Consider the following 26,626-nt stretch of genomic DNA (forward strand, 5'->3'; position numbering starts at 1 on the left):
GCCTGTGTATTAATGCAGGATCACATTTTTATTAAAGTGCATAAAATCAGAGCATGTAATTCAAGATGCATCCAGATTAGCATTTGGTTCTGATCAGAGGTTTTTTTTAAAGTGATTTTGGCTGTCTTTGTGGGATCATCTTTTATAAAACAGCCCTGCACTTGTGCAACTAACTCACAAGTCCATGGGATTGTAAGTATTTAGTTAGTGCAAACGGATTTATATCCTTTGTACAAATCATTACTCTTCAGCACTGGAAAGCATCCCACTTTTTGCAGCCTTTTAGGTGAGTGAGTATTGAAAAAGGCCATCAGCATCCTAGATTTACAGCTGGCAGGTTGCAGGTGTTTACTGGTAGATGTTCACCCAGGAAAATCCACTGTCTGAATGAAAAGCTGAATATTACAGAAAAGCAAACATTACTACTGGTAAGGTAAAGATCACCCCTTTGTCTCACTCACTCAGTGAATCGAATCTTTCTTAGCCTAAATCAGTAGAGGAAATGAACAAATCCCCTTTAAAAAAAGAAAATTAAATAAGACAGACTTGTTCCTCTGGAGCTCTTACTCCCATATCAGCTTATATTGTTCTGAATGAAATTATTCTTTAGAGCACTTGTAAAGTCATTTTGGGGATTCTAAGCTTTTCTAGTTGCTTTTTGGGGCTTTTGATTTTCCAGTATCTAGGAAAACTTCCAAATAAAACATTCTTGCTTAGGTTTATACTTCATTTCCCTGATTATGCTATTTAGGGGGAAAAAAAACACCCCAGTCTTTTTATATCCCTTTGACATAATTTCTTATTGATTTCCCCCATCACTCAAATAGCTTCTTTGATTGGACTTTTATCTTTAATTTCCTTCTCTACTGCTATTTTATTTCTTTTCCTTATTCATGTCTCATGTTACCAGTATGTCTTATATAACATACTTTCTATTTAAAGAAAAAGCTTTCCTATTTTTTTTTCTTCAGATGCTATTTGCATTTTTAAATTTTCACTGCATGTAACTTTTCCCATTAGAAAAGCTCCATTTATTCCATGCTTTTTTTCTTTCTGACTCCTCTCCTTTGGCTCCTGTCACAGCATTTTTTGTCTCAAACATACAACTTTGTGACTAAACTGACCACTCAGATAAATATCTTTTTTAACATTTGCCTTAAGGGTTTTTTTTTCCCTTAATTAAATGCTACTTAAATTGGCTTCTTAGATCCAGAAAGTTGGCATGCAGTACCCATTCTACCCACTCAGAATTAAGTCAGCCGTTCTGCACAAAAATTCAGCCTCTCAGAAGATTGCATGCTGTATACACTTTGATTTCTTACTTTGTGTGCATCTCCTACTCTTATCTTCTTTACCCTAACTCAACCCTTTTTTTGCAAGCTGTATGCAGAAATATATAAGGTTATCTCTACAGGAGAAAGCAAAGCTTTGCTATAAATCACCAAAAAAGCCAGATTTAGTACTTACAATTCTGTCAAGATAGGCATCTTCTATGGAAGAAATAGCTTCAGAAATAGTCTCTCTTGGCATAAATCTCAACATAAAAGTCAACTACAACATCATTTCCTATTATTATCATCTCTGTACAAAGTTTTAAGGAAAGATGTCCAGAGATTCCCCTATGAAAAAAATTACATACTACAGCCATCTTGCCATAATATCTAGGGGTCTGAACAATAGAATTCTTCTAAGTATTCAAGTTTTTTCTATAGCAGAGCACATACAGATGTCTTTATTTGTGATCATTGATTTATGGTCAAAAAGTAGGAAATATATTGATAGATGCACATAGGATTATTAATAGGAATTGTAGACCCAAAGCAAGAACTGCCTTCTGAAGCAAGTTTGGAAGGTCAAGTCTAAGCTGATGTTGGCAAATAACTAAGGAAGTTGATCTCATCTCCTTCTCAAAGAACTCCCACTTATGGCACCACTGAGGATCTTGATTTTTGTGAATGAATCAACAAGTTTGTTTGTTTGTTTGTTTTCTTTTGATCTAGATTGAGTCTTCATTTCTTTGTTTACTGAGAACTGAGCTGTCCAGGACAAAATGATTTTACATAAACTTTGCCATGAACTCTAGGATCTTTATGTCTATGAAAATAAACATAATGCTGAACTGCATAGACATTAAATCTTAGTTTAGAATTGCTTGAACTCCTTAAGTCCTAACTTCTAGATTTCAGTAATTTGTACAGTGTTGGTAAAACACCTGTCCCATAATGTTATTGTCAGAGAGAAGACACAGGACCTGCCGTATCAAATATGTTTTCTATGTGTAATAATTTATTCTGTGTTTCTAAGATGGCCTTTTGCCTTATTTACTGCACAACTGTGACATCCAAATATCTAGTGATGAATTTTTATCAGCTAAATTTACAGAAACAAACCCCAAGAAAATGCAACACCTTTGGAAAAGAAGTTGCATCAAATCAATTTGTGTCATAATTTTTTTTATTCACATCTAAAAAGACCAAAAAGTCAAAATCCAGACAGTTCTAAGATATTTCATTTTGTGTCTTTTTTTGACTGAGAACATTTTTTTACAGCAGCTGTATAGTGGGTGAGGTTATGTGAGATTTCCTCTACTTGAAAAAAGTTAGGATGAAACACAAGAAATACAATGTACAGACAGTGTGAGAAGGAGAAGAGGTAAAGGATAACCATGTGGTCATCTTTCTAAAATGTGTGAATCTGAAGTGTCTGGCAGTTTTGAAATACATAAACAAGAAAGGCATAATTTCAGTCACTTCTTCCTGCCAGCTTATTAATTTAAGACATTTTTTTATTAAAGGTATATGTAAGTTATTGTTCTTCATAACAAAGGAAGATATAGAAATGTATAGAAGTTAGGCATAAGATTTTTATTTAAATAGAAGACCTTTCAAAATACAGCATACCCTGTCAGCAGCTCCCTTCTGAGTGTTAGGCTCTGTCACTGCCCTTCATGTCAAATTATCATAATATACCTGCCATTGTCTCTTTTAATTACCCTTAAAACCAAGCTTGAGAATTATAGAGTGAAAAAAGTTTAGACAGAATCCTTACATTCAGCGATACTGTCCAATAGAAATTATTTTTTCTTGGTGGTGATGAAATCATTTGCATTTGAAGAGTCCTTCACAGATTCACAATAGCTGAATTTCTTTCCAGTTGCCACACCCTTTGACCATTGCTTATTGTCACATTCAGGTTTCTGATAATTTACTAATACTAATTCCCTGGAAAGAATTTTTTTTTTTTTCTGCAATTTGCTGTTATATTATACTATAGGAGGAGGGAATTCTGCTTTCATCTTGCATAATCTTTAAAATGAATCCTTGCAGTAACTGTGGAAGTTGGAGGATGGCAATTTAAATGACAGTAAAATGTTTCATATACAGCATTCCATGTGAAATGTAGGTCAGTGGAACGGGCTCCCCAGGGAAGTGGTCACAGCACCAAGCCTGCCAGAATTCAAGGGCAGGCTGGACAATGCTTTTAGTCACATGGTTCAGTTTCAGGCAGCACTGTGAGGAGAGGGAGCTGGACTCAATGATCCCTGTGGGTCCCTTCCAACTCAAGGTGTTCTGTGATTCTGTCATTTCTCTTATGCCACATGCCTGGAACCTGGATCTACACCCTTTACTTTTTTTCCCCCCTATCCTATAATTTCTCCATTCAGGAGGTTTATATATTTTGTGGCAGGGAACATACACGGTTCTGTTTGTAGGAGGACAACCTATTGTTGACAATCTGTTAATATGGTGCATTTATATGCGACTGAATTTTATATGCCTCTACAATAAACCACTTCTGATGCTTTTCTTTTGATTTTCTTTCTGTGGGAGTAAAGCATAAATAGGCAAAGTTTTCTGCCACCATTCCTTTCTTACTTTATCTGTAGTCTTCTATCCTTGCTTAAGTGTTTTTCTCTTCTAAGAAAAGCATAGAACTAGTACTACTTACTTTTTCAATGTTTTTTTCCTGTGTTTCCAGAAAACTGACAAACTTTCACAATGAAAAATATATTTTCCCCATTCTCAACTGCCCTTTTTCAATTCCTGCACCTCATAGGTATTCTATATACCATTTTTTACCTCTCCTTATTTCAATGGTCAGTGTCGTATCAGTGATGGAAAGATTTGGGTGTGTTGGGTATTTCTGAGGTCCCAGCTGTGGAGGCTAAGATTCATCCGTAAGTTTATTTTGTTAGGTCAAATAATGTAGACAGTTTCTGTAACTGATGTAGTGCTATTAATTTATTATTAAATACCATTTTGTATTGGTGATTATACCAGTAGCAGAACATCACAAAGAACTTTTTTTATTGTCAAAACCAAGTGCTTTCTTGACCCATTTTGATTCTGTGTATCAATATTCCTACATCAGTCTTGGAACATGCATGTGCTAAGAAAACTGTATTTCCTACCCTGCAGCAGAATTTCTTCTATAATCTTTAGTGCTCTTCGTTTACAGCAATGTTCCAAACATTTTGAAAACTGCAAGGATGTATCATTTTTATGTCTATTTCTGCATTTCAACTCACCTTTCTGATTTCTCCTCTAAGGTAAATAATTATAGTTTAGAAGAAGTTACCCATGAAGAGGCAGTAGCAATACTGAAGAACACATCAGATGTAGTGTATCTGAAAGTTGGAAAGCCCACCACCATTTACATGACAGATCCATATGGCCCACCAGATATTACTCACTGTAAGTGACTTCTGCAACTTATTTTACAAGAGATATTTCCGTTTTTCAGATGACTGTACTTTTTCATAGCTTGTTCAAAGTACCCCATTAAAGTTTATGAAACAGCTTGGAAGGCTACAAAAATGAAATGTTTATTGCCACCTAAGAATGCTGTGCTCAAGAAATATTGCAAATAATTTAACTCTGCTAAAGTATTTTTGCAGCAAAAGTAGCAATGTAGAAGATATATGGCTGTGCTGGTTCCAATTAGCCATTGTCCAAGTGATCAGACTGAACTGTAACTCTTGTGAAGATTACAGCATGCAAATGCATTTTGTAATATGATTAGATTTGTAGCCTGGAGTCCTCTGTCCACTGAAAAAATTGGAACAAGCAGCAAACCATCTTGTACAAACTTAGTAGAAGCCTGAGGCAAATACATCTCATATTTGAATAAAATATTTTAGTGGAATGTAAAAGTCACTGCTCTACTTACAAAACTTTACTGTTTTCTGTGGTTATCCAATTCGTGAAGTCACAGATGGGTTTGGGTTGAAAGGAGCCTTAAAGACCATCTAGTTAAAGTCCTCCTGCCATGGGCAGGGACACCTTCTACTAGACCAGGTTGCTCAGAGCCACATCCAGCCTGGCCTTAAGCACTTCTAGGGGTGGCATATCCATGGCTTCTGTGTTGCAGTGCTTTATTACTCCCATAGTGAAAAATTCATAAATCATTGGTCCACTTTGCTTTATTCTCAGTCTATCCATTAACTTTATATATGTTCATCAGAATTTTATTTTTTTTCCAGAGGATCAAGGCCTTATTTGTCCTTGCATTCAATGCACATTCTGTTGTAGGAAAATTTGTTTAAATGATATGGTAAAACTCAGTGAAGTATCTTATAGGAAGGGATGGTGTCCTCATTTAAAAGCCAGCTGATTTCAATTAGGCTGTCATAGCCATGCACTCAAAAGAATCTAGGCTCATGTCCAGCACTCAGGTACAAAGATGTGCATCCCCAGGATTCCCTGAGGTGACCACGTACAAGGGTTGGTGGCTGGCTGTGGAGTCCTTATATATATAGAGAGAGATTTTATGTTGACAACCTCCTTGCTGGAGGGCTTTTTGGACTCTTAAGGAGATGACAACAATAAGGATCTTCTGTCTCTGACATCTGTCCCTACTATGCATGTCTTTAGGATTTACTCTGATCTCTGCTGGCTCCCTGAGTGTCCTAGCTCCAACCTAGCCTTTATCTCCCACCATCATCTCTTAATGGCTTGAATATTTGTTTTCATTTGGGTACAGGCTTTCCTGGCAAGTTGCACAGAATTATATTGAGTATTGATGACTTATTGATGAATCTAGCTTTATCAATACATGCCATTGCTATGCTACTCCTGCCACTCCTCCTGGTGTCCATACCCAGGCATTTCCATTCCCTTGACATTCACAGAAAGCTTAATGTTTCATCTGCACTTTTTATACCACTGGTGCCCGTTAGTCTAAACAGTTCATTACTGAAAACTCCCTTTCTTCATTAGTTGTTATTAAAAACTGTCTGCCTTGGGTTCAGCTACCATCAGGGACCAGCTGCACCATCTAGCAACTGGATGGAAATATAATTTTGACAAGAGCTTCAGCAGTTGATCCATACCCATCTTGATTTCCTGCTAGTAATTCTTTGGGCACTTAAGGCAAGCTAAAGGTGGGGAAATTTACTGAGGGTAGTAAATGCTAAGGATTTAAATTTTTCTACACTTTTGCAGTGTTGCTATTGGTGGATTGATAAAGTTGAGGGAAAAGCTAAATATCCCAAATCCTCCTTATTCAGTCTGCTCCATGAAAACAGAAGGGAAGGTTTTGTAACGTGTGTCGGTGGTATGGTCAGCCATGCTGAGGATGCCTATTTAGTTAGCAAATGTTACAACAGATGGCAATCATGTTGTTCAGTAGCAGCCTGGTCTGAGTCTTAGCAAAGGCCAGGAAGTAAAAATGCTAAATGTACCTATCCAATCTTGAGCTTCATACTTTCAAAATAATAATTTTGCAGTTCTAAAACAGTGTGGTTTATTATGTCAGATTATAGATCAACAGCGTATGAGAAGACAGAAACAATTCCAGGGGGAAAGTAAAGGTTGAAAAGATTTGCAGTAGCCCTTCCCAGGCTGTTGGTGCATACAGATTCATTTATCCTCAGGGAGCCTTTCATTACACCTACATGTTCAGAGTATTTCAGAATGCATAATGGCCTTTCCCTGTAGAGAGATTTTGCTTTGAAGCATTCTGTATCTCAGCATCTGAAAAAAAGATTGAAACTAATACTAGAAAGTTTAGCTGTCGTCTTCTCATGAGAAAATTAATCACAGCTCATTGCAGAAGCATGTAACACTGCTTTTTCTATTTTTCTTTTCTTTTTCTAATTAAATTATCTAGAGATAGAATACAACTATTACTGAATCTCTCCAGTCATAAATGTCCCAGGTAACTTCAGAATAGCAAAAAGCACACAAACAAACCCTGCAAACCCTATATATAAACATACAACACAGTAATGTAACTTTCATCATTAATCATTAATGTGTAAGATATTTGCATCCATTTTCTATTTTAAGTATAGAGATTTACCATGGTCTAAATACCACCTATGTTGATGTTGAAATTTCACTTATATTGGGGATGTGGGCACCTGTAGTAGATCCCAGCTTGGAATATATCCATGATTCTTGCCACACATAAAATTCCTGCTCTTATCCTGCATGGAGTTCTTACTATGTTACTCCCATTACTGCACACTGGAGCCAAAAAGAGTGCTTTTAATCTCATTCTTTCCTCATTGCATTTCCTTCTGCTAGTCCTAAGTGAAGAACATGTTTCCTGTCTCTCAAACAGGAGACCTATTCAGACTCCCTCTTCAGGAACTAAAGATTCTTTAAAGAGTGAATCCCTGCAAATAAGCCAGCTTTACTACTACTGCTACTACTATTATTATTATTGTTGTTGTTGTTATTGTTATTTTCAGTAAAACTCCAGCTGTTCATTCTTTATTGCTATATTTCAAGCTCTCTCAAGCCAGGATTGTTTGTTTTAATCTCATTTACAGCATTGAACCATATTCTTGGTACTTAAATTTTAAAAATTATGTTCTTTTGCCATCTAATGAAACATGGAAGTTGCTGACTAGAAATGTTCATTTTTTACCATCAGCTTATTCTCCACCAATGGAAAATCATATACTCTCTTCTGGAAACAATGGCACTTTAGAGTACAAGGCATCCCTGGCCCCTATCTCCCCAGGAAGATACTCACCCATTCCAAAGCACATGCTTGTGGAGGACGACTACACCAGGTCAGATACTTCTTTTTATTTGTTGCCTTTCATGCAATTTTAAAGGACAAAAGTTAAGCATTCAATGCATCTCAAATAAAATACAGCATACTGTAGATTTCTATTCAGACTTTTTTTTTTTAATAATCCCTAAAGAATTGTGACTGCTATATGGATGTACAGTAGCAGAATTGTATCTGTGTGGTTAATTTCAAGGTAGAAGAGACACAGGGGAAAATGCTGGGAGGTTTCTTTTATGCCTTGGTTTAGATGAACACTGAATGTCACTGATGAGACAGTGTATATTTATCTTTTTGTTTGAAGAACACTACCATTCACCTAGAAGACAGAAGTTGTTCAGTTTGGAAAATGAGCCTTCATTATAATGTCTAATGCCACAGAAAATGAGATTTTTTTTTTTTTTTGGTGCTAGGAGGAGGCTGTTCTGATCCTCTAACGTGACTTGCTATGTCTTACAAGTCAAAGAATCTCATCCACTTACGCATTCATCAGCTTCATAACCCACTAATTTGCATTTCATTTTTCTTGTTGTATGTGATTACTATCTCGAGCAGCTTAACTTGTTGGATCAGACAGATTCAGAGCAACTAAATCATGATACAGTGTTTAATGAGGACATAAATGTGTGGAAACCACGCCTCTCTTCCCTGTCTTGGTTAAAAGAGTTTCTCTTTTGTTTTGATTGAGAATGCAAAGCTGAAATTGATTTCCTTCAACTTATGAGACATTCAATTAGGATGGATTTTCTCCAAATGACTTCAAGAATTTATATTTTTAATGGATAGTTAAACATTGCTTTCATTAAATCTGTACCAATGTTTTCACCTGATCTAATAATGATCTCATAATTTCTCAAATACCTATGTATAGGGAGAATACCAATATTAAAATATCTGGCTTGCAATGATGAAGGCTTTGTCAATAAGCTTGTAGGGCTGAATGGTCTTCTTTTGTAATGAGATATCAGCACCACTGTTGGTGAGAAAGGGTTAGAAAAAGTTTAAAAAACAGCAAAAATATTACAGCCTTAAAAGCAAATAATAGCTAAGGGCATCATGAAGTCACAGAAAGTGAAGGGATTAATTTTAAAAAGAGACATAAGCAGTCCTGGCAATGACAAGACCATTTAAACAGTTAGAAGGTTTGTAAAGTGGCAATGTATTGTTAGTCCTGTTTCTTTGTGATGATGTAGCTGGTTTTAACTTTCTAGTTACTTCTAGAAAAAAAAAAAAAAAAAAAAAAAAAAGAAAAATTAAAAATAGTCATAGAAGGAAAGGCAGTGACACTCTTAGTCCAATAGTTTAGCAGATATCCAGTAGAAAGCCTATAAAGAACCATGCAGGATATGTATTCAAATTAATTAGGATGTCCTTTTTACCTTTTTTTTTGGGAAGCAAGATGCATTCCCATGCTATTTTTAGACTGTTTTTAAACAAGTTAGTTGCACTGGTTTAGCTCCTGAGAGAAAAATGAAATCCTGGCAGTCTGTTTCTTGTCTGAGGTATTCACACCAAATATCCATTTTGCATTATTGTGAGGGAAAAAAATGAATGCCCAGAGAAGCTCTCTATATTCTGTGAAATACTCCACTCCTGTGTTCTTCTTCCTGTCTGTATTTCTGAATTAATGCGTTGGCTAATGAAGGTCTGAGATCCAAAATCTTCTTGTGGCATTGGCACTATGGACAGGAGCTGCTGACTCTATGAGCATGACCTTCTGTGACAGGTGTGAGGCACTGGCAGAAAGAAGGGTGTCGAGTGACAGCAGCAGCTCTGAATGCCACAGCACAAATCGGATGGAAATCTCATCTTTCTGAACAAGTGTTAACTCTGACCTATTGAAAAGGAGGAGGCTATTATGAGCTTCATTTTATTAGTGACAATAGTCAATATGGCACATCAGGAAGCAAAAGCACAAAGAGAAAACAAATATAGTCATAAAGACAAGGAAATACAATGACTCTGCTATCCTTTACATTTCCTTGCTGGACATGCACATACATCTGAGACACCCAAGCAAGAGCCAGAGACCAGTTTTCTTCTCTAACTACAATGACTAAGAAGCTCTGGCCTTAAAAACCAAATCATTTAACCCTTAAATGCTGCTGAGTTGTTTTTTGTTTTGTTTTTTTTTAATGTTCATTCATCTAATTATTGCCTATTGATTTAAGTGGGACTACTGAAATGCAGCAGTTAATTCTCACAGTCATTTTCACAGCTATAAACTCAGAATAGTGAATGCAGTCTTTCTGTTCAATGCCATAGGATGAACAGATGAGGATCAGGATGCTGATGAGTCTGCCATTAAAATAAAAAGATATTTGTGAAGTCTTTGTTGCTGACCAATTCAGAAAATCTTTTGGGAATTCAATTATCACATTGATAACTTTAGTAAAACCTGTAGACACCTTGATTGCAGCATTTACAATTAGGTTTTCTCACGTAATGTTTTATAATTAAGATATTTGCCAGCTACTGCAGTGCTATCCATTCAAAGTACCTGGTTCTTGCTCTAATAGGTTTACAGGGCTAATTTGCATTGTGCTCACGTAAAGAAATTTATTACCCATGCAGTCTTGCAACACTTTTGGCAGATTTTAATTTGTGCCAGCTAAAAATATTTGGAACAGTAATTTCTCCACTAAAAAAGGCTTTTGCAATTTTGGAATTCTCTGTGTAAGTGATTTGTGTGAGGCAGATGACAAGCTTCCTTTAACTTACTTGTGATAATGAATCTATCAGTAAAGCTTAAATGATTGAACATTTGACTTAATTTTCCCACTTCCTCCTGCTGGTTTTATATTTTTTTGTTTGTTCATTCCAATTCTAAGATTGGGGGTTTTTTTAACTTAAATACATCTGTTTTGCCTAACAAAAATAAGTGTGTCAATTGATAAAAATGTGTATTTTTTTGGTCTGATATTGAATCTGTGCCTGAAAAAAATTCAGTTCAGTATGTATAAAAAATAAACTAATCTGAGCACAAGGGATGGAAAAGTAACAAATCATCTTCAGTTGTAAATTTTATTTAAGCTGAATGTTGTCTCTCAATTACTGATTTTTTTGTGTGTATTGTTGGTACAAAATACTGTCAGTGATGAGCATATTTTACTTCTTGCTTTTTCTGGATTTATTTTAAATTCATTTAGAATGGAAACTTTGGCTTCCTGCATTTTTTACAGCAATTACCACCTTTACAAGTTCAGGTTAGTAGAATATGGGATCGAAAGTGGATGAAAACTATATGTTTAATAATTTTATCAGTACAAATGGCAAGTAAGATGCTGCCTGTTTTAGTTTCTACTAAGATTAAATGGTTGTGCAGGCAGTGCAGGGGATTCATTGGTTGTGTTCCTGACCAGTCCCTGATACTGCTAGAGGGGAGAAATAGGATTTGTGGCAAAGGTGGTGACAAATAACAGCTGGGATCAGAGTGTCTATGAGTTGGTTTAGTTCTTAATTCAAAGGAAGTCTGGAAAGATAGTCAGCAAGTTATGGCTGTTAAGATTTCAGAAGAGCAGACTACAGCCTTTTTGGAGAGTTGCTTAGCGAAATCTCTTGGGATGCTGCCACAGAAACACAGGGCCCATGAAAGATGGATGGTTTCTAAATAAAACTTAGTGAGAACTCAGGAAAGAACCATCCTGTTGAGCAAAAAGGAGGGGACTCAGCAGAAGGCCTTCATGCCTGAGCAAAGAGCTTTCTGATGACCTAAAATGCAAAATACAGACAAGCATTACTTGACTGTTTGACTGCTGGCAAAATTAGAAAGCTGATTGATTTGAGCTAATACTTACCCTCAAGGGTCATACAGGAAAACAAAAATTATTCTGCAGATGTATGCTACTTTAAAAAATGAAGGTTTGAGGAAGGAAAAAGGCAATGAATAGGAGAAGTCATTGTAGTGATAGATAATATAGGAGAAGCTAAGTACTCAACAACACATTTGCCAGGCATTTAAGGACCCAGAAGGTAATTGGAATAGTCATCGGAGATTGACTAAAACCAATTTATGTGCTTGTCCAGACTTGTTGACTTTCCTGATGAAATTTCTAACTGCTTGGATGAGAGGAGAGTGGCTGCCCTTCACCAAGCAGTGCACACAGGTGCTGCCTTGGGCAGGAATGCTTCTTTGCTGAGGGAAAACACAGCTGACACCAAAGTCATACCTGGCCCATGCCATAACTCCCACTAATGTGCATCTGGGATCTGCCATGCAGCACATGGTAATTCCTTTTCTCCTGTAGTTGTCATGGGGAGTGGCTGCAAAGGTATTTCTCACACCTCTTCTGTGGGCAGGAAAAGCTGCAACACAGGGAGCACCCTTTAAATCTCTTCCAACAGCCTCTCATCCAAACATGAGGAAGCGTTGGATGAACATGTACGGCTAATCAGAAAAGAAGCACAGTTTGTAATGGTTTAGAAACCTTGTGGATAGCCTTTTGGGTTTCTCCTGGACTGTGCGCTGTATTACCTTGCTGGTTGTCCTTCTCCCAGCATGACTATGCTCATTTGCACGCAGTGGTGTTGGTAAGGCTTTTGACCCAGTCACCTACAGCACGCTTTGAAAGCTGAGGAAGAGTGGACTAAAAGAAGGCACTGAGTTGGGAACTGACTTAACCAGTAGGCTCAAAGGGTGATGATCATCACTTGGCATGTGTCAAGTGGTCAATGATGAGCAGAGGAGGTCAGGATACCTAAGGCGTCAGTGAATATCTTCATCAATGACCTAGATCATGACACACAGTGCACCCTCAGCAAATTTCAAGAGGATAAGAAATTAAGAGGGAGTGGTTAACATGACAAATGGCAGAGCTGTATTCTAAAGGGCTCTTGATATACTTGAGGACTTGGCCAGCAGAAACCTCATAAAGTTCAGTAAGAAGTCTGCATCTCAAGTGGAAGAGCTGCACATGCTTGTGCAGCCCATGAACATCTGAATTGCAGCTTCACTAAAAATGACCTGGATGTTACTGCAGACCAAGCTGAACATGGACCCAGAAGTGCACTCTCACTACTGGTCAGGTAATCAGCATACCAGGCTATCTTTGGAGAAGCATGGCCAGCTGAAAAATACGTTCTTTTCTCAAAGCCTTTGACCAGTTCCCATTCTTTGACTTTAGGAGGGTTGTGGAGGGAGCCCTAAATCACATGGAGGTTGAAGGGGTGTCGAGGGCACTGGGGCTTCTTTAGTGTCATGAAGAGGAGATTAAGGGACAATCTAAGAGCACCTCATAAGCACTCAGTAGCAGAGATGATAAAACCAAACTCTGCTGTGTAGAGAAGCACCAATGGCAACAGGCATTGGTTTTGGATGTTCTGATTTCAATTGCAGAAGAAATTAAAACATGAGATGGATAGAATAGTGCTGGAATAGTACTTGCTATGAAGGGCTCTGAAATATCCACCATTTGAGATTTTTAAGCATTGGCTAGGTAAAATTTAGTGCTGTCAATAGTCCCGATTCAAACACAAGATTGGATCAGATGACCTATAGAGACCAAACCAAATTTTATATGGTAGTAGTAAGGAAAAAAATGATTTTTTTGGTTTTATCATTTTGCGGAACATGTGTTACTAACATAGCAAAGAGAGATGTTACAATTTTCTCTTTAGCATATTTCTGCCTTCCTATTTTCAGAAATATTCAAATATTAAAATTAATAGGCTAAAATATAGCCTAACTAATTAAATATAGCCTAATTATATTAAAATATAGCCTTGTGGCTTTAAGATGTTAATTTCTTCTGTCTTTAATTAGCAACAACAGGAAAAGTTCCATAAAAATAAAGAACTACCATCTTGAGTTTTTACTTCCTTTTTAGCTTCAGATAATGGTAACATCAAACTTCTGTGCTTCAGCTGATAAAAAAATCATTTTAGCATTTAACTCTGGCTAGATATTAAAGATTCATGAATGAAAAAGCTGAGTTATCTGTTTTGCTGTGTAAAGCATGTTTGATTTTTTTACATGCATTTTTGCAAAATAGCATTTTCTGGATGGGGAAGAGGTGCTGAGAATTGAATGGGAGAGAAAAGAGAACCATTAAGTTGAAGTCTAAGGGGATGTTTTTTCCCTGCATTGAAAGTAGCATTCCTCAACTATTTCTTGTTTACTTACCTAAACCTGCTAGTTGAATTGACAGTGTTTTATGGAAGCACTTTTAAATTTCTGTTGACGCACAGATTCAACCTTCCAGTATTAAACCGTTGCAGCAAATATTACAGTTTGAGTTATAGGAGCACATGTAATCGTGAGTTCACAACAATCATTCACCATGCCTAACCCAAACTCAGCATATTACCTCTACCCTAAAGAGAATAAATGATATGTAGCAGTATGGGAAGACTGATGGTGCCTTTTATTTATTCCTCTTCTTAAATAACTTGTAAATTTAGCAGATGAGATGTTCAAGTTAATATTTTCATGCTTAGCTGTTGCCTGTGGCTGGATTTTTTTTATCTAAGGATAGCAAATGTTTTATGATTGTTTGTCTTTAAAATTTAGTGTAAAATGCTAAATTAGCTTGTTGCTCAAGTCATTTTAATTAACCACCATTATTATTAAATTGAATTGCATTTATTTTTAACCATACTAGTATGATGATTCAAAGGATAGAAGGAGAATTATATGTCTTAGTTCATGTTCTATTCTATTCTGTGTTAGAAATTGCTGTGCTATTATATTTTAAATACCATAACATTCCATACATATATTCGGAGTGTTAAGTTATAGGAGCTGATAAAATAGAATCTGGACAGTATTTCTAATGCATTTATGAAAAGCTACGCAAAAGTCAACAAATGCAAATCTTTGGGAAAACCATGGTTCATTTATCCTCCAGAACTTATTTGATATGGTTTTTTTCAGTAGAACTCTTTCAGATTCTGTACGCATACCGCAGTATATCAAAGCTTCTCACAATTTTGTCATGCTGACTAGATTATTTTTAAAATCCCGCATGACTGAGCACAGCATTAAATGGCCAAAGCTAGTTTCCTCTTTACTTATTTCTACCATCCCTTTCTGACATAGGAACATGGTCAGGGAGGATTCTGTTCTCTCCTGTCACATTTTAATATTGAAGAGACTGGAGGAATGCTGAGTCTTGTCACATTTTAATATTGAAGAGAGTGGAGGAATGGGGGGGAGTATGTTTAGCAAGGGATAAGTGTGTAAATGAGCAAGGGATAAGTCTGTCACTGGTATGTAAGAATGGAAATCACAAGAAGAGAAGACTGGTATTTAATCAGGTAATAAGGCTTGGATTTGGAAAGGGAATTCAGGACAAGACAGGACATAACAGAAAAATAGGTGAAAAGGCATAAAGAAGCAGTGGAGAAGGGGTTTCAGGCTACTGAACTAGCAAATCCTTCAGAGAGTGACACCTGAGGTTTGGGATAACGAACAGTTGCACAATTACACTGGCCAAGGAACAGAGATACAGAGCAAGTAGGAAAAGTTGCTGATAAGATGCATAGGCCATCTCCCTCTAGAAAAGTGGAGAAGCACCCAATGTTTCTGGGCTGTGGATTATGTGGGTGTGATCCCACCAGGCAGTCTGTCATGTTCATTGTCCGTCTGTCTGGAGGATGCCAACCTGCTGCTGTGACTAGTTTCTTGCTGTCTCTCACAAGCAGAGTTCTCATCTCTAGTTGTTAAGTTGGTGACATATTGAATCCAGTACGGTATCCCAGAAAATAATTTCTTCTTGGTTTGGTCTTTGATCAGTCTAAGAAATTATGTTTTTTTAAAAACAAAGTTAATTAAAAGAAGACTATTCAAGTTACAAGTTAACTGAACATTAAATGTTCAGTTAAAAGGGGGAAAAAAAAGTTTATCTATGTAACCTTAAATTGCATCCTTGGTGAAATGCATTCCTTAGATTGAAGCTTGAAGTTGCTAAATTGCAAATTGACTATTTTATATTTTTTGTAATTAGTACACAAATTTAAACTAATTGTTAAACTTTACAGATGCATAATTGTCTGCCTAGAGTGAGATTTCATTTTTTTTATCCTAATTTATTTTAAGTATAATAAATCTTGACTTGAGAAAATAATTCATGTTAAAGTAAAAATTTAGTCATTATCCAGTCACAGATAATCTCTTATTCCTGAGTTATCCTTGCATATTTGAATAGGCCTGTCAGATATCCCCAAGTAATAGGATTTGACTATTTCTAATACAATCACTGGCAGCTACTTAGTACTTAACACTTACATAAACTAATCAAATTTTGAAATATGCTTTAGTGCTTGTATGGAGATTTTTGAAATGAGATAGTAGAATTGGTAGTGATAACATACACAGAAATGGTGAGTAGCCTTCCATACTGTGCTGAGGAAAGGATAGCCTGAAGTACAGACAAAATACTACATGGATATGCACCCTTCGTGCAGCCCTTGCCACTTGAGAAGGACACCTTGGGGTGACTGGTTAGTTCTGTGCCATTGTCAGCTCAGGACTCAGGAGCAATCAAGAAGGCAATTAAGAATGAAAATAGGATCTGATAGGAAAGGACAAGAGTGCAAAATGTAATGGTTTCCTCTGTGAATCTGTGGTACATTCATGTCTTGAGTCCTACATGGAGGCAACTGAAAAAAACCTCAAAAGAGGGCAAGCAGGGGTGTAGCGTGGTTTCCAGGGAAAGATAAATAACAAATAATTCCAGTATAGAAAAAAGGAGTCAGGGAGAGGCAGAACAGAGATCTGCAAAAGTACCCATGGCACAGGGTACTGTGGGCAAGGCAATGGGCAAGTACCATTACCACTTTCTTACAACTCAGATACAGGGAGTTCACAATGCATTTCTAAATTTAAAATATGGCAAATAGAATATCCTAGGTTATGAATGTGCAACCAAGTATCAGGCTTGAGATACACAAAGGAAGAGCTTTTTGGGTATGTCATGATCAGTTTCTGGGTCTCAGTGCCACAGGGAGCTATGAAGCCTAACAACATAAAAATGGTCCAATATGAATGAGAATAATTGTTGATTCATGGTGGACAGGCCTATTGACTACAGTCTTCTAGGATTTAATTTCTGGTCTGTGTGGTCCTGGCTGATTTTCAGCAGCTGAGCAGGTAAGGGCCATTCTTTGCTGGTCCTTGTTTCCTAAACAGTCACTGCAAGGGTTTTGGATCTTTGGTCTGACAGTCTCTATGTTTCTGTGTGAAACAGCCTTCTTTTCCATTACTGCAACAGGAAATCATTACTGATTTTTTTTAAATTTTTTTAAATTAAGCAGTCATTTAATTTCCTAATTCCTTATCGTTAAGAATAATAAGTGCAGAATAGGGTGTAGAATATTAGAAGTTCTAAATTCTAGTTTTGCCTTCTTGTAGGCCGTTTCATTTGAAAACTCTATTAAAATGTCAAAATAGTATTGTTAAGAGGAACAAGGCAATCCTTAATCTTCATGACTGTGCTAAAAAAGCACATGTTTTGCAATTAAAGAAACCTTTTAGGCATATGAAAACAGCAGTTAATAGCTGAAAAGCTGAGAAATTATTAATTTTGGGGTTTCCAGAAAGAGCTAACATACTGTACTTCAGGTATTTTCCTCCAGCTCTTCATAGTCCTCTGTCTTTAATTTAGTTGAAATAAACATGTCATATGAGTGATTTAGTCTCATTTAAATTGCCAGGGCACAACCTATGAAATAAAAGCAACTATAAGTTCTAATTACCCTATTGGACAGTGAGGTATGTGGCTCTTCTAGAAGGTTATATGACTAAGTAGCTCAGTCAAAGGACGTGTATATAAAAATCACTGGCTATTAAAATGGAAGATTTCATTTGTATTAAATTGCCATTGATTTTTGGTTCAATAGTGAAATACTTCTTAAAAAGTTCTTTGTCTACTTCCCAGCAACATTATATTAGTAAAATTAATGTGTTAGATGTCTTTATGGAACTTGGATACAATTAAAAATTGCTATTCAAAAAACAGAATAAAACAAAAAGTTGTAAACTTGTAGCATTGGGAGATTTATTTTCTCTTAGATTGTTTCCTGGCTATAGCTCTGCATACTTAATATGCTGTGAGAGCTGAGCTAGTTTCTTTCCATATCATAAAAGGTTTTGAAATGTTTGAAAACCTGAAACTGTTAACATTTAATGTGTTGTGTGTTGACAATTGATCCCTACCAAACAGCATTCTGCAATTAAAAAAAAAAAAAAAAAAAAAAAGTTAATTTTAAATTGAGGACCCTGCATGATGCTGAGGAGAGAATGGGTTTTAAAAATGCCATTTTTTTATAACTTCTGTTCCACCAATAAGTCAGCCTGAAACAACAAAACAATGATGATCTAATCAAGAAATAATAAGGACTGCAAACAACAAGGAATATTTGCTTTGCACAGTCTGCTATGAAATAAATAAAAGCAGTGTTAGATCAATTTTCTACCTCCCACTGTTACTGTTATCTTTTCCACCAATTAGTTCTACCTTTCTGTAAGAATTGTGCCTCACTGCTATTACGTCTGTTCTGAATAGCAATTCCATCTTTCAGGTTTTTTACTTTTTGCTGGAGGAGTGACTCTCTGCTACTCATGTTACCATTTAAAAGCTTAACTGTGGTGTTAAATGACTTGATACTCTGTCCTGTGAGTTGAACTCTCTGTTGGGGCGTGTTCAAGCTGCTACTATGCTGCTACTTACATTTACTACTTGTATTTTCTGTTGCCTCCCTTTACTACTGTGTGCTTTATTCTCAGACTAATGTAGTTGTTACTGTCCATCCAGACCTAGTAGTTGCTGCTCTTATTTGTCAAAAAGCTTTGTTTTTAGCTCACTGATAAAGACAGAGAACTATGATGCCTGTTTGTCACTAAATAAGCAGAGTAAAGGCAGAAGGGGAGCAGATCTGACTAAGAAGTTGCAGCAGTAGTTAGTTACTTTTCAGAGTAGATCCACATTACATAATTACTCTTTAAAAGAGATATCACAATTATCAAAGATGTTTACAGCAATATTCCCACATTTGCCATTTTAAGGAGATTTTTTTATGCATAGGTATTGATGAAAATTAAGATAATGGACAAAAGAAATTCCATAATATAGTTCTTTGTTACTCCTCAAACAAATTCAAAAACTGGTTAGCATTTATTTTTAAATTAAACCTGTGAAGCTATACTGGCTGTATCTGAAAGAGATGCAACTGCATATAAACTGCAGTGAATTAGTCCTTAAATTATATATATCTAGCCTTTACACTTTTCTTAAAGTATACTAAATGGCTTGCTACATTTTTTTAAATTCATTTGAAGAATTAGTGCATAATAAAGGAAGGCCTCAGTGTTTATGTTCAGTTTGGGTCTTAATTATTTTTGCAAGACAAGTTGAGGTGACCTTGGCTGTATTTTTTCATAATGGCACATTAAAAACTCTTTCTAAAGAGCATTCTCATTATCCCATGCTTTGAGAGAGGACAATCTGTCTCTGTCGTAGCACTGGAGAAGATGTGTGAGACAGGATTTATCAGGTGGGCTGATCCCTTTGGAAATAAGTTCTTTCTTCATTCTGTGAGGAGAAATATAAATGGCACGAGAAAATGCTGCATTAGAACAATTATTTAATAAAGTTGGGTGGTCTTCATAATCTTCTTTTTTATAATAGGGTATTGTTTTCTTCTAGTAGATGGCTACTATTGTAGTTAAGTACAAGTTTGCCATAGAGAAAATGAAGAATGAGGAGGATATTTGAAGACAGGCTGTTGCAGCAAGTATCTCATATTACTTTTTTGTGATTAATGGCCTACATGGAACACAGCTTTTATGAGCAGGACACTGATCTGCCCCGTATCATTTTAGCCATTCCTATAATTAATATTTTTATCCCAACTTCCAAATATTTTTACACTACTTAATTCGTAACTTTACTACTCCACATTGAGAGAGAAAATCAGAGTATACTTATCCTAGACACTGGATGATACGTACTGCTTTTTTTTTTTTCAAATTCTTGCTTTTCTGTGCCAATAAAAAATGCAGTCATAGCCTAACTATGCAGCTGGTAGTTGTTAGCCAATGCATCTGAATAAGATAGAGGCATCTGAAGGACCAGTGCAGTCCATGCTCTCAATGACCTTGAAGAAGTGACATCTCAAGGGAAGCAGGTGGTTGTGGTGATCTCAGACCATTTCATAGGCCTTATACAAAGTGCACTCATAACTGGAATTATCTGATATCCTCAATCTTCTTCTAATCAAAGAGTGCAAGTTTTAAAAGGATAAGAAGTGTAAATTCCTTTTCTTAATCTTACAACCTCTCTCAGCAGCTCAAATACAGAGGGCATGATGTTAACTAGGTCACAATATCACTTTGGTAATATCAGTGAGTACAGGACTTTATACTCAGAGCTGTTCCAGTTTCCTGTTATCTTACCACCCAGGAAGACTGAATGGAGTGAAAAATGTTTTAAAACATGTTAACATTTGCTAAATGTTTTAAAACTTGCTGGCCTTCGTAAGACAATTTGTTAGGACTCTGTGTTTATATTTGAAAGACTAATTTGGTGTCAATATCTAGGTAGATGTTGAATGTTTAACTTCATTTTGTTTTTGGAGGAAGCTTGTAACTGCGAATTAACAAAGAAATTCCTCATATCTACCCATGTCTGTGGCATGATTTGTGTCTCAGCATGAGGTTGGATGGTCACTGACTGATGATTCAGTGTAGTTTGAGCATTCACAATATATCCGAGGGCTAGCAACATTCTGATGTCGTCTACAACACAGAGAAGACAATTAACTTGAATATAGGACACTAATAAATTTTTTATAAACTGGTTAGTGTTCTAAGCCATGGAGGAATCTACAATTTTTATTCATCTTCCTGCACTGGGGCAATATTTCTTCAATTTTCTTAGTAGGTATCATTTATATTTGATATTTGTACTTGTTCTTTCATATGTTGCCTAAAAGCAAAAGTGGTTTCTAAGGGAATAAAAGGCAGTATTGGACAACACTGAAATAGAATAGTTTTTATCTACTTCTTTTTATTGAAAGAAGCAACTGATTTAGTAAATAAATTATTAAATCCATCCCTAGGAAACAAGTGAAATATACTGACAGAAAATGATTGTTACCTTAAACATTTTTAAAGGGATTTTACTAAGTGCTTGACACACAATGCTTTATAACCAAATGAGTGACAGCTTTGCTATTTTGCTATTTGGTAATCTTAAATTGTCATTTTTTTTAGCTGTAAAGTCTTCCCTGGGAAATTCAGGCACAGAGAGTTCTCAAATCATGCGGCAGATTGCTATGAATAATGTTATTAACATTGAGTAAGACCAGTTTTTAAGTAAAGCAGCTACTCCTTTTCCCCCAAAGGACAAACCCAGAAGCTAACAAAGGAAATTAGATTCTCTGTATCTGCCAGCACATCCACGACTGTAATAAATTCTGGTACCTGTGAAAGTCACAGCAAAACTCACGCCCATGTGAGGCACAGTGCAGCCAGAAGAACAAAAAAAGTTCATTAACTTCTTGGCCCCTTGATATTTTCAGGCTTCTGAAATAAGATTTCCATCTAGCTAATATTGTATGACAGTGATGAAAGGCAGTGACATACGCTAGTTCTTCTGGCAGAAGCGTGGATATGATAGCAATTGACCCTTGGCACTCTTTAGAGCAGAAATGTCAGGAAACACTGAGTCAAGCTTCACAGTGCCAGCGGGCCCCAAGGTATGTCCTGGGGCCAAGGCAGGGAACTTACAAGGTGGGAGATGCACTGTGCATGTGGTGTGGGTTTGTTTTGCAAACCTCTGGCTGTTGGTGTCCCGCGGATCCCTGGCTGGTTGGTACTAAAGGCTGCTTTCCCTTCTCCCCTCTCCCAGACGGCTCCTGGCAGGGCTGTGGTGAGTATTGCCTCCTCCGGACAGGTGGCTTGCAGCAGCAGGAGAGAAATTTTAGTTTTAAGCTCTTACTCTTTGTATCTAACTCCACAGGCTGCTGTTTGCAAATTGGAGCAGCCCTGCAAGTGCGATTGCAGCAGCCTTGGCAATGAGGTTAACTGTTTCAGATGCGAACTGCATAATCGGATTTTGAAGGCTGAATGTGGAAAAAGTGCAAAGAACTCTTAAAACGCAACAAATTGCCTGCCAATGAGATGAATTGCTCACACAGTTTGTTGCCATCAGTGTTATTCTAGGATATGGGTCCATTTGACAGCAGCTTTACTTGCAAAGTCCCAGCTCACTGGGACAGGAGTATGTTGTATTAGCAAGTAATATGTGCTTCATCTATATTATAAATTAATGTGTAAAAAATATTTCTTTTTCAGGTAGTAAACATTTTCTTCTATGCTGTACTCAAAATTAAGATCACAGAAAGCTGTGTAGATGTTAGTTTAAAAAAAATAAATAGCATAATTATTGGGAAAAATGCCTCACTTTCTCAACTTCAGAGATAAGATACTCCCTTTTGGTGCCACACTTCCCACAGAGCAGTTTTATGGTCCATTTGTATCGTGTATATTTATATGCAGCTACTTGAATGCCACACTAGTGTTATCAAACTCTAACAATTCCTTTAACAGCACACTTGACTTGTTGGAAAAGCCCCACTGAAAAGCTCTTGACAGATTTGCTATGCATGCTTTTGAAATGATTGCTGTGTTTTCTCTATATTCTTAGCAACTAATATGCACCTGATCTTTTACTCTTGTCTCTGTATCACCAGGCCTCCTGAACCTGTTTACAGCACTGTGAACAAACTGTGTGATAAACCACCTTCTCCTAGGCACTATTCCCCTGTCGAGTGTGACAAAAGCTTCCTTCTTTCAGCTCCCTACCCCCACTACCACGTAGGCCTGCTCCCTGACTCTGAGATCACCAGGTACTGCATGCGCTTCTTCCTCACCTCCTTTGTTAAAGTGCATGAACATCACTGGATTTATCTCATAGTTTGCATCTTCACCATAGATCTTCTTTTTCTACAGCTTGTGCTTATTTTTAACCATGCTTTCACATCCGCACCACTGGGAGATACATGCTACATTGGTATATAATTTTGGTCATCCAAAATCCAGTGATGAACACAGGCAATGTTCTGATCCATTGGAATGGTGCTCTAAAATAGATTACATAATGTGTACCACATTTTGCAACTGAATTCAATGTTTCTTTCTCTTTGAGTATGGAAAGTGACCAAGACTTCACTGAAAGCTGTAGTAATTTGTTTTGATTCAGTCACTTTATTCCTTTGTTGTGCATACTTAGTTCACTGAGCATCTTTGGGTTTACAGGACAGCTGCCTAAGCCATTCAGAAGAAATAGAGCAAAAAATAATCACCTCCCTCACCAAATCATTGTTAGGAATGCGTTTAAAATTCAGCATTCCCTAGGCTAGCTGTGCTCTGAGAGGACGGTTAGGAAAGCCTAAAATTATGAACATTTCCATAACTGAAATAATGGAAGATCTTTCTGTAAAACATTGACAGTGATTGCCTCCTGATAAATATTTAATGAAGGAAAGCAGACTATCCAAAACTTTACACTAGTATAGATAGCCCAGCTATTTTTCTACAGACTACAAGGATGGTAGTAAACCATTTGCAAACAATATTTGGGAGATAGAGGAAGAGTTAGGCACAATTTTTCTAGGGTGCTTCCTCTGCTGGGAAAAACTCTGTCATCTTTTATATTCTATAACAGAAGAAAAATAATTATGTTTGGAGCTTTGATCATAGACATTTTCTACAGAAAACATTTTTCAAGGCAAAGAATAATGTGGGAAGAGCAGAAGTGTGTATGTGGAAAGTGAAATGGTAAATTAATGTAAGATACACTAACAGGAAGGAAACCCCAGGGATTAGGAAGACAGCTGTGAAAAGCATTGCAATACTATGAAATAGAAAGCTCCATTAAAAAAGCAAGAAGACAAATACTAGCGAATACTGTTACAGATGTGGCAAAACCATGCAGAAGATGTCAGTTTATTAGAATGAAAACTGTGTAGTTTCTACAATTTGTAAAAAGGTGCTCAATCAAAGTGGCCCAAGTGATTAGTCAAGCTGTTCAGCCCAGTGCAAGTTTGAGTGAAACAAGTTTGAGTGATTATTACAACATTTTATAAATGTGTAAATATCTGCACAAGGTTATGGTTGTGTTCGAGGGTCCCAGGACAAGGGAAGAGATGAGGATCTTGACTTCATGTTTCAGAAGGCTGATTTCATATATTATGATATTATATTAAAATGCTATACTAAAGCTATACTAAAAAGAATAGAAAGAAAGGATCCATCAGAAAGCTGGAAAGGAAAGAAATGGTAACAAAAGCTCATGACTCTCAGAGAGTCTGACACAGCTGGATCATGATTGGTCATTAAGTAGAAACATCTCACATGGACTAATCAAAGATGCACCTGTTGGTAAACAATGTCCAGACCACTTTCCACAGCCATCAGATAGTTATTGTTCACATTTCTTTTCTGAGGCTTCTCAGCTAGAATAGGAGAAAAATCCTAGCAAAGGATTTTCATAAAAATATCATGGTGACACAAGGGTGCCAGGCACTAACAGAGCTACCCACAATATTTTAATTTCTCTGCTAATGTTGCCTTAAATTTCATAGATGGGCAAAAAGTTGTAAAATTACTCTGGTTCTTTAGGTAAAGTATAAATATGAGTAATTTATCTGTGCATGGCAGTTCTTCTGAGGTTTTAGAATGAGACAATGGAAGAGTTCATTATAGAAAGACTCTTACAATGGTCCCCTTAGAAAGAAAAGTTCCAACTTGAACTAAAAAGTTGAGCGATTGAGTTCTAGTGGATGTTGGGGCCATGGAGTTGTGTGTCTTGCTAACCATTCATTGCTGAATGGTTGATCTCTCTAGACATGACTGCTATGGAGAGAGGTTGGGGAAAAAGATTATGTTAAGGCTACTTCCTACAGCCACATACTTAGAAGTGATTAATCAGTAGAGCTCTGGAGGGCACATAAAACCAGGCCATTTTGGCACCTGAATGTATAATTCTGTACATTCTTTTGCTTTATGATTGATTGAATACTTGGTCATCAGATATTGGATAGGCTAACATCAGGACTTGGAAAGCTGGGTATTATTCTACTGAGTATGAGTTAACAATTCTCTTTAAGAACAAGGTTTCATTTATCTTCATTCTACTTTAATATAATTTTGATCTCTAGTCCTTGTATATTTAATGAGTTTGTTTAAATCAACAGTCCAACAAAAACTGCAAAAAGAGCATAAAATATGAGAAAAGACACAACTCGTGCTTAAATGCTGTGCTATACTCTGCTACATGCTGTTGCAGAGGCAACTGATTACTATAATTTGTAGTTCCTTCACACTGTGAAATAACATTCAGATGGAAATTATGACAGTTTTCCATATTCTCAGTACTGTCATCTTTTCCACAGGACTCTGAATAGTTGAGTGTGGAGGAAGACATTTGAAATAATATTTCAGCAAATGCCTTTGGTAAGGAAACTGACAGCTTTACAACAGATCATGATTCAATTTCCAAATGGACTCAGTATTCACAGTTGGAGAACAGATTTTAGAAAAGCACTGATCTCATTTTTACCCTAATGCAAGTGGCTGTTCTTCCAAGAGTATTTAATGTATACAGCCCTAAATTTCCCAAAGGCAATATGTTTCAGGACTGTGTTGTGTGGAAAATTTTGAAGAATTCATCTAGTAAAAGACCCTGGTTTAAATCCACAGCTGTGATACCACCAGCTGCGTGGGAAGTTGCACTAAAAAAAAGCCTAGAGATACTGACCAAGTATTTTGAAAGGTCCCCCTCTACTCACCTGAATTCCTCAAAGCTCTTTTCGTCCACATTAAACACTTCAGTGAGCTCCAGTCAAAAATAAAAACTTACCTTGCTTACTTAATGCAGACTTCCTAGAAAGAGTTCTGCATCAGCATTTGTGAGCCTCAAGTTTGGGGAGGAAATGACAGGGATTATTTACTTAGTAATTACAGTTATTGTTGTATGTCAGTGCTCCAGTATTGGGAATCTGCTGTTGATCTGCAGGAAATTCAGTTTGACAAATGACTCTTCCAGAGGAAGAGGAACATGATGCCATATTCTCCCAACTGAAATGTTTGTAAGCCGGCCAACGCCTTTCAAATTGCTGCTCCAGATAATTTGTCAGCTGCTCCTCAGATGATTGTTTTGTCAAGGCTCATTAACTTAATAGGCAGAGAATTCATAGGGCAAATCTTTATTTGTCTATAATAAATTCAAGTTTATAACCCTGCCTTTTATGGTGGCGTGTCAACTCCTGGGCGATTTGGAGGTCTAGAACAATGTATTTCCATTTTAGGATAAGTGTAATTAGTTTTTTGGTTTAGTTATTGGTTCATGTGAATTGATATTAAGAGAACTATGTCAATGTGCAACAGCTGAAAATGAAGGCAGGAGTAGAGAGAGAATTTTGGAGTAGTGAGTTTTCCTTTGAGAGCACCATGTGGGAATATGGATGTGGAGTATTCATGTTCTGGCCCCTGTCATTATTGACTATTATGTCTACAAATAGAAGATTATTGGCAGTGAAAGGAAATCACAGCTCATGGATGTAACCCTCTTTCTACAAACATGAGACTTTATTTCAACACTGT

At 36.7% G+C, this 26,626-nt stretch overlaps 1 protein-coding gene across 1 annotated transcript in view; it reads left to right on the top strand.

Moving 5' to 3' along the window:
• The window catches only part of DLG2 (discs large MAGUK scaffold protein 2), a 718,789-nt gene that overhangs the window by 449,242 nt on the left and 242,921 nt on the right, over positions 1–26,626 (top strand). Inside the window, exons 9-10 of the mRNA XM_041414252.1 lie at positions 4,550–4,694; positions 7,882–8,023. Of these exons, the coding sequence (XP_041270186.1) occupies positions 4,550–4,694; positions 7,882–8,023 (287 nt within the window). The remainder of the gene's footprint in view (positions 1–4,549; positions 4,695–7,881; positions 8,024–26,626) is intronic.

Source organism: Onychostruthus taczanowskii, unplaced genomic scaffold (assembly GCF_017590055.1).
Source record: "Onychostruthus taczanowskii isolate IOZ18803 unplaced genomic scaffold, ASM1759005v1 scaffold44, whole genome shotgun sequence".
NCBI lineage: Eukaryota > Metazoa > Chordata > Aves > Passeriformes > Passeridae > Onychostruthus > Onychostruthus taczanowskii.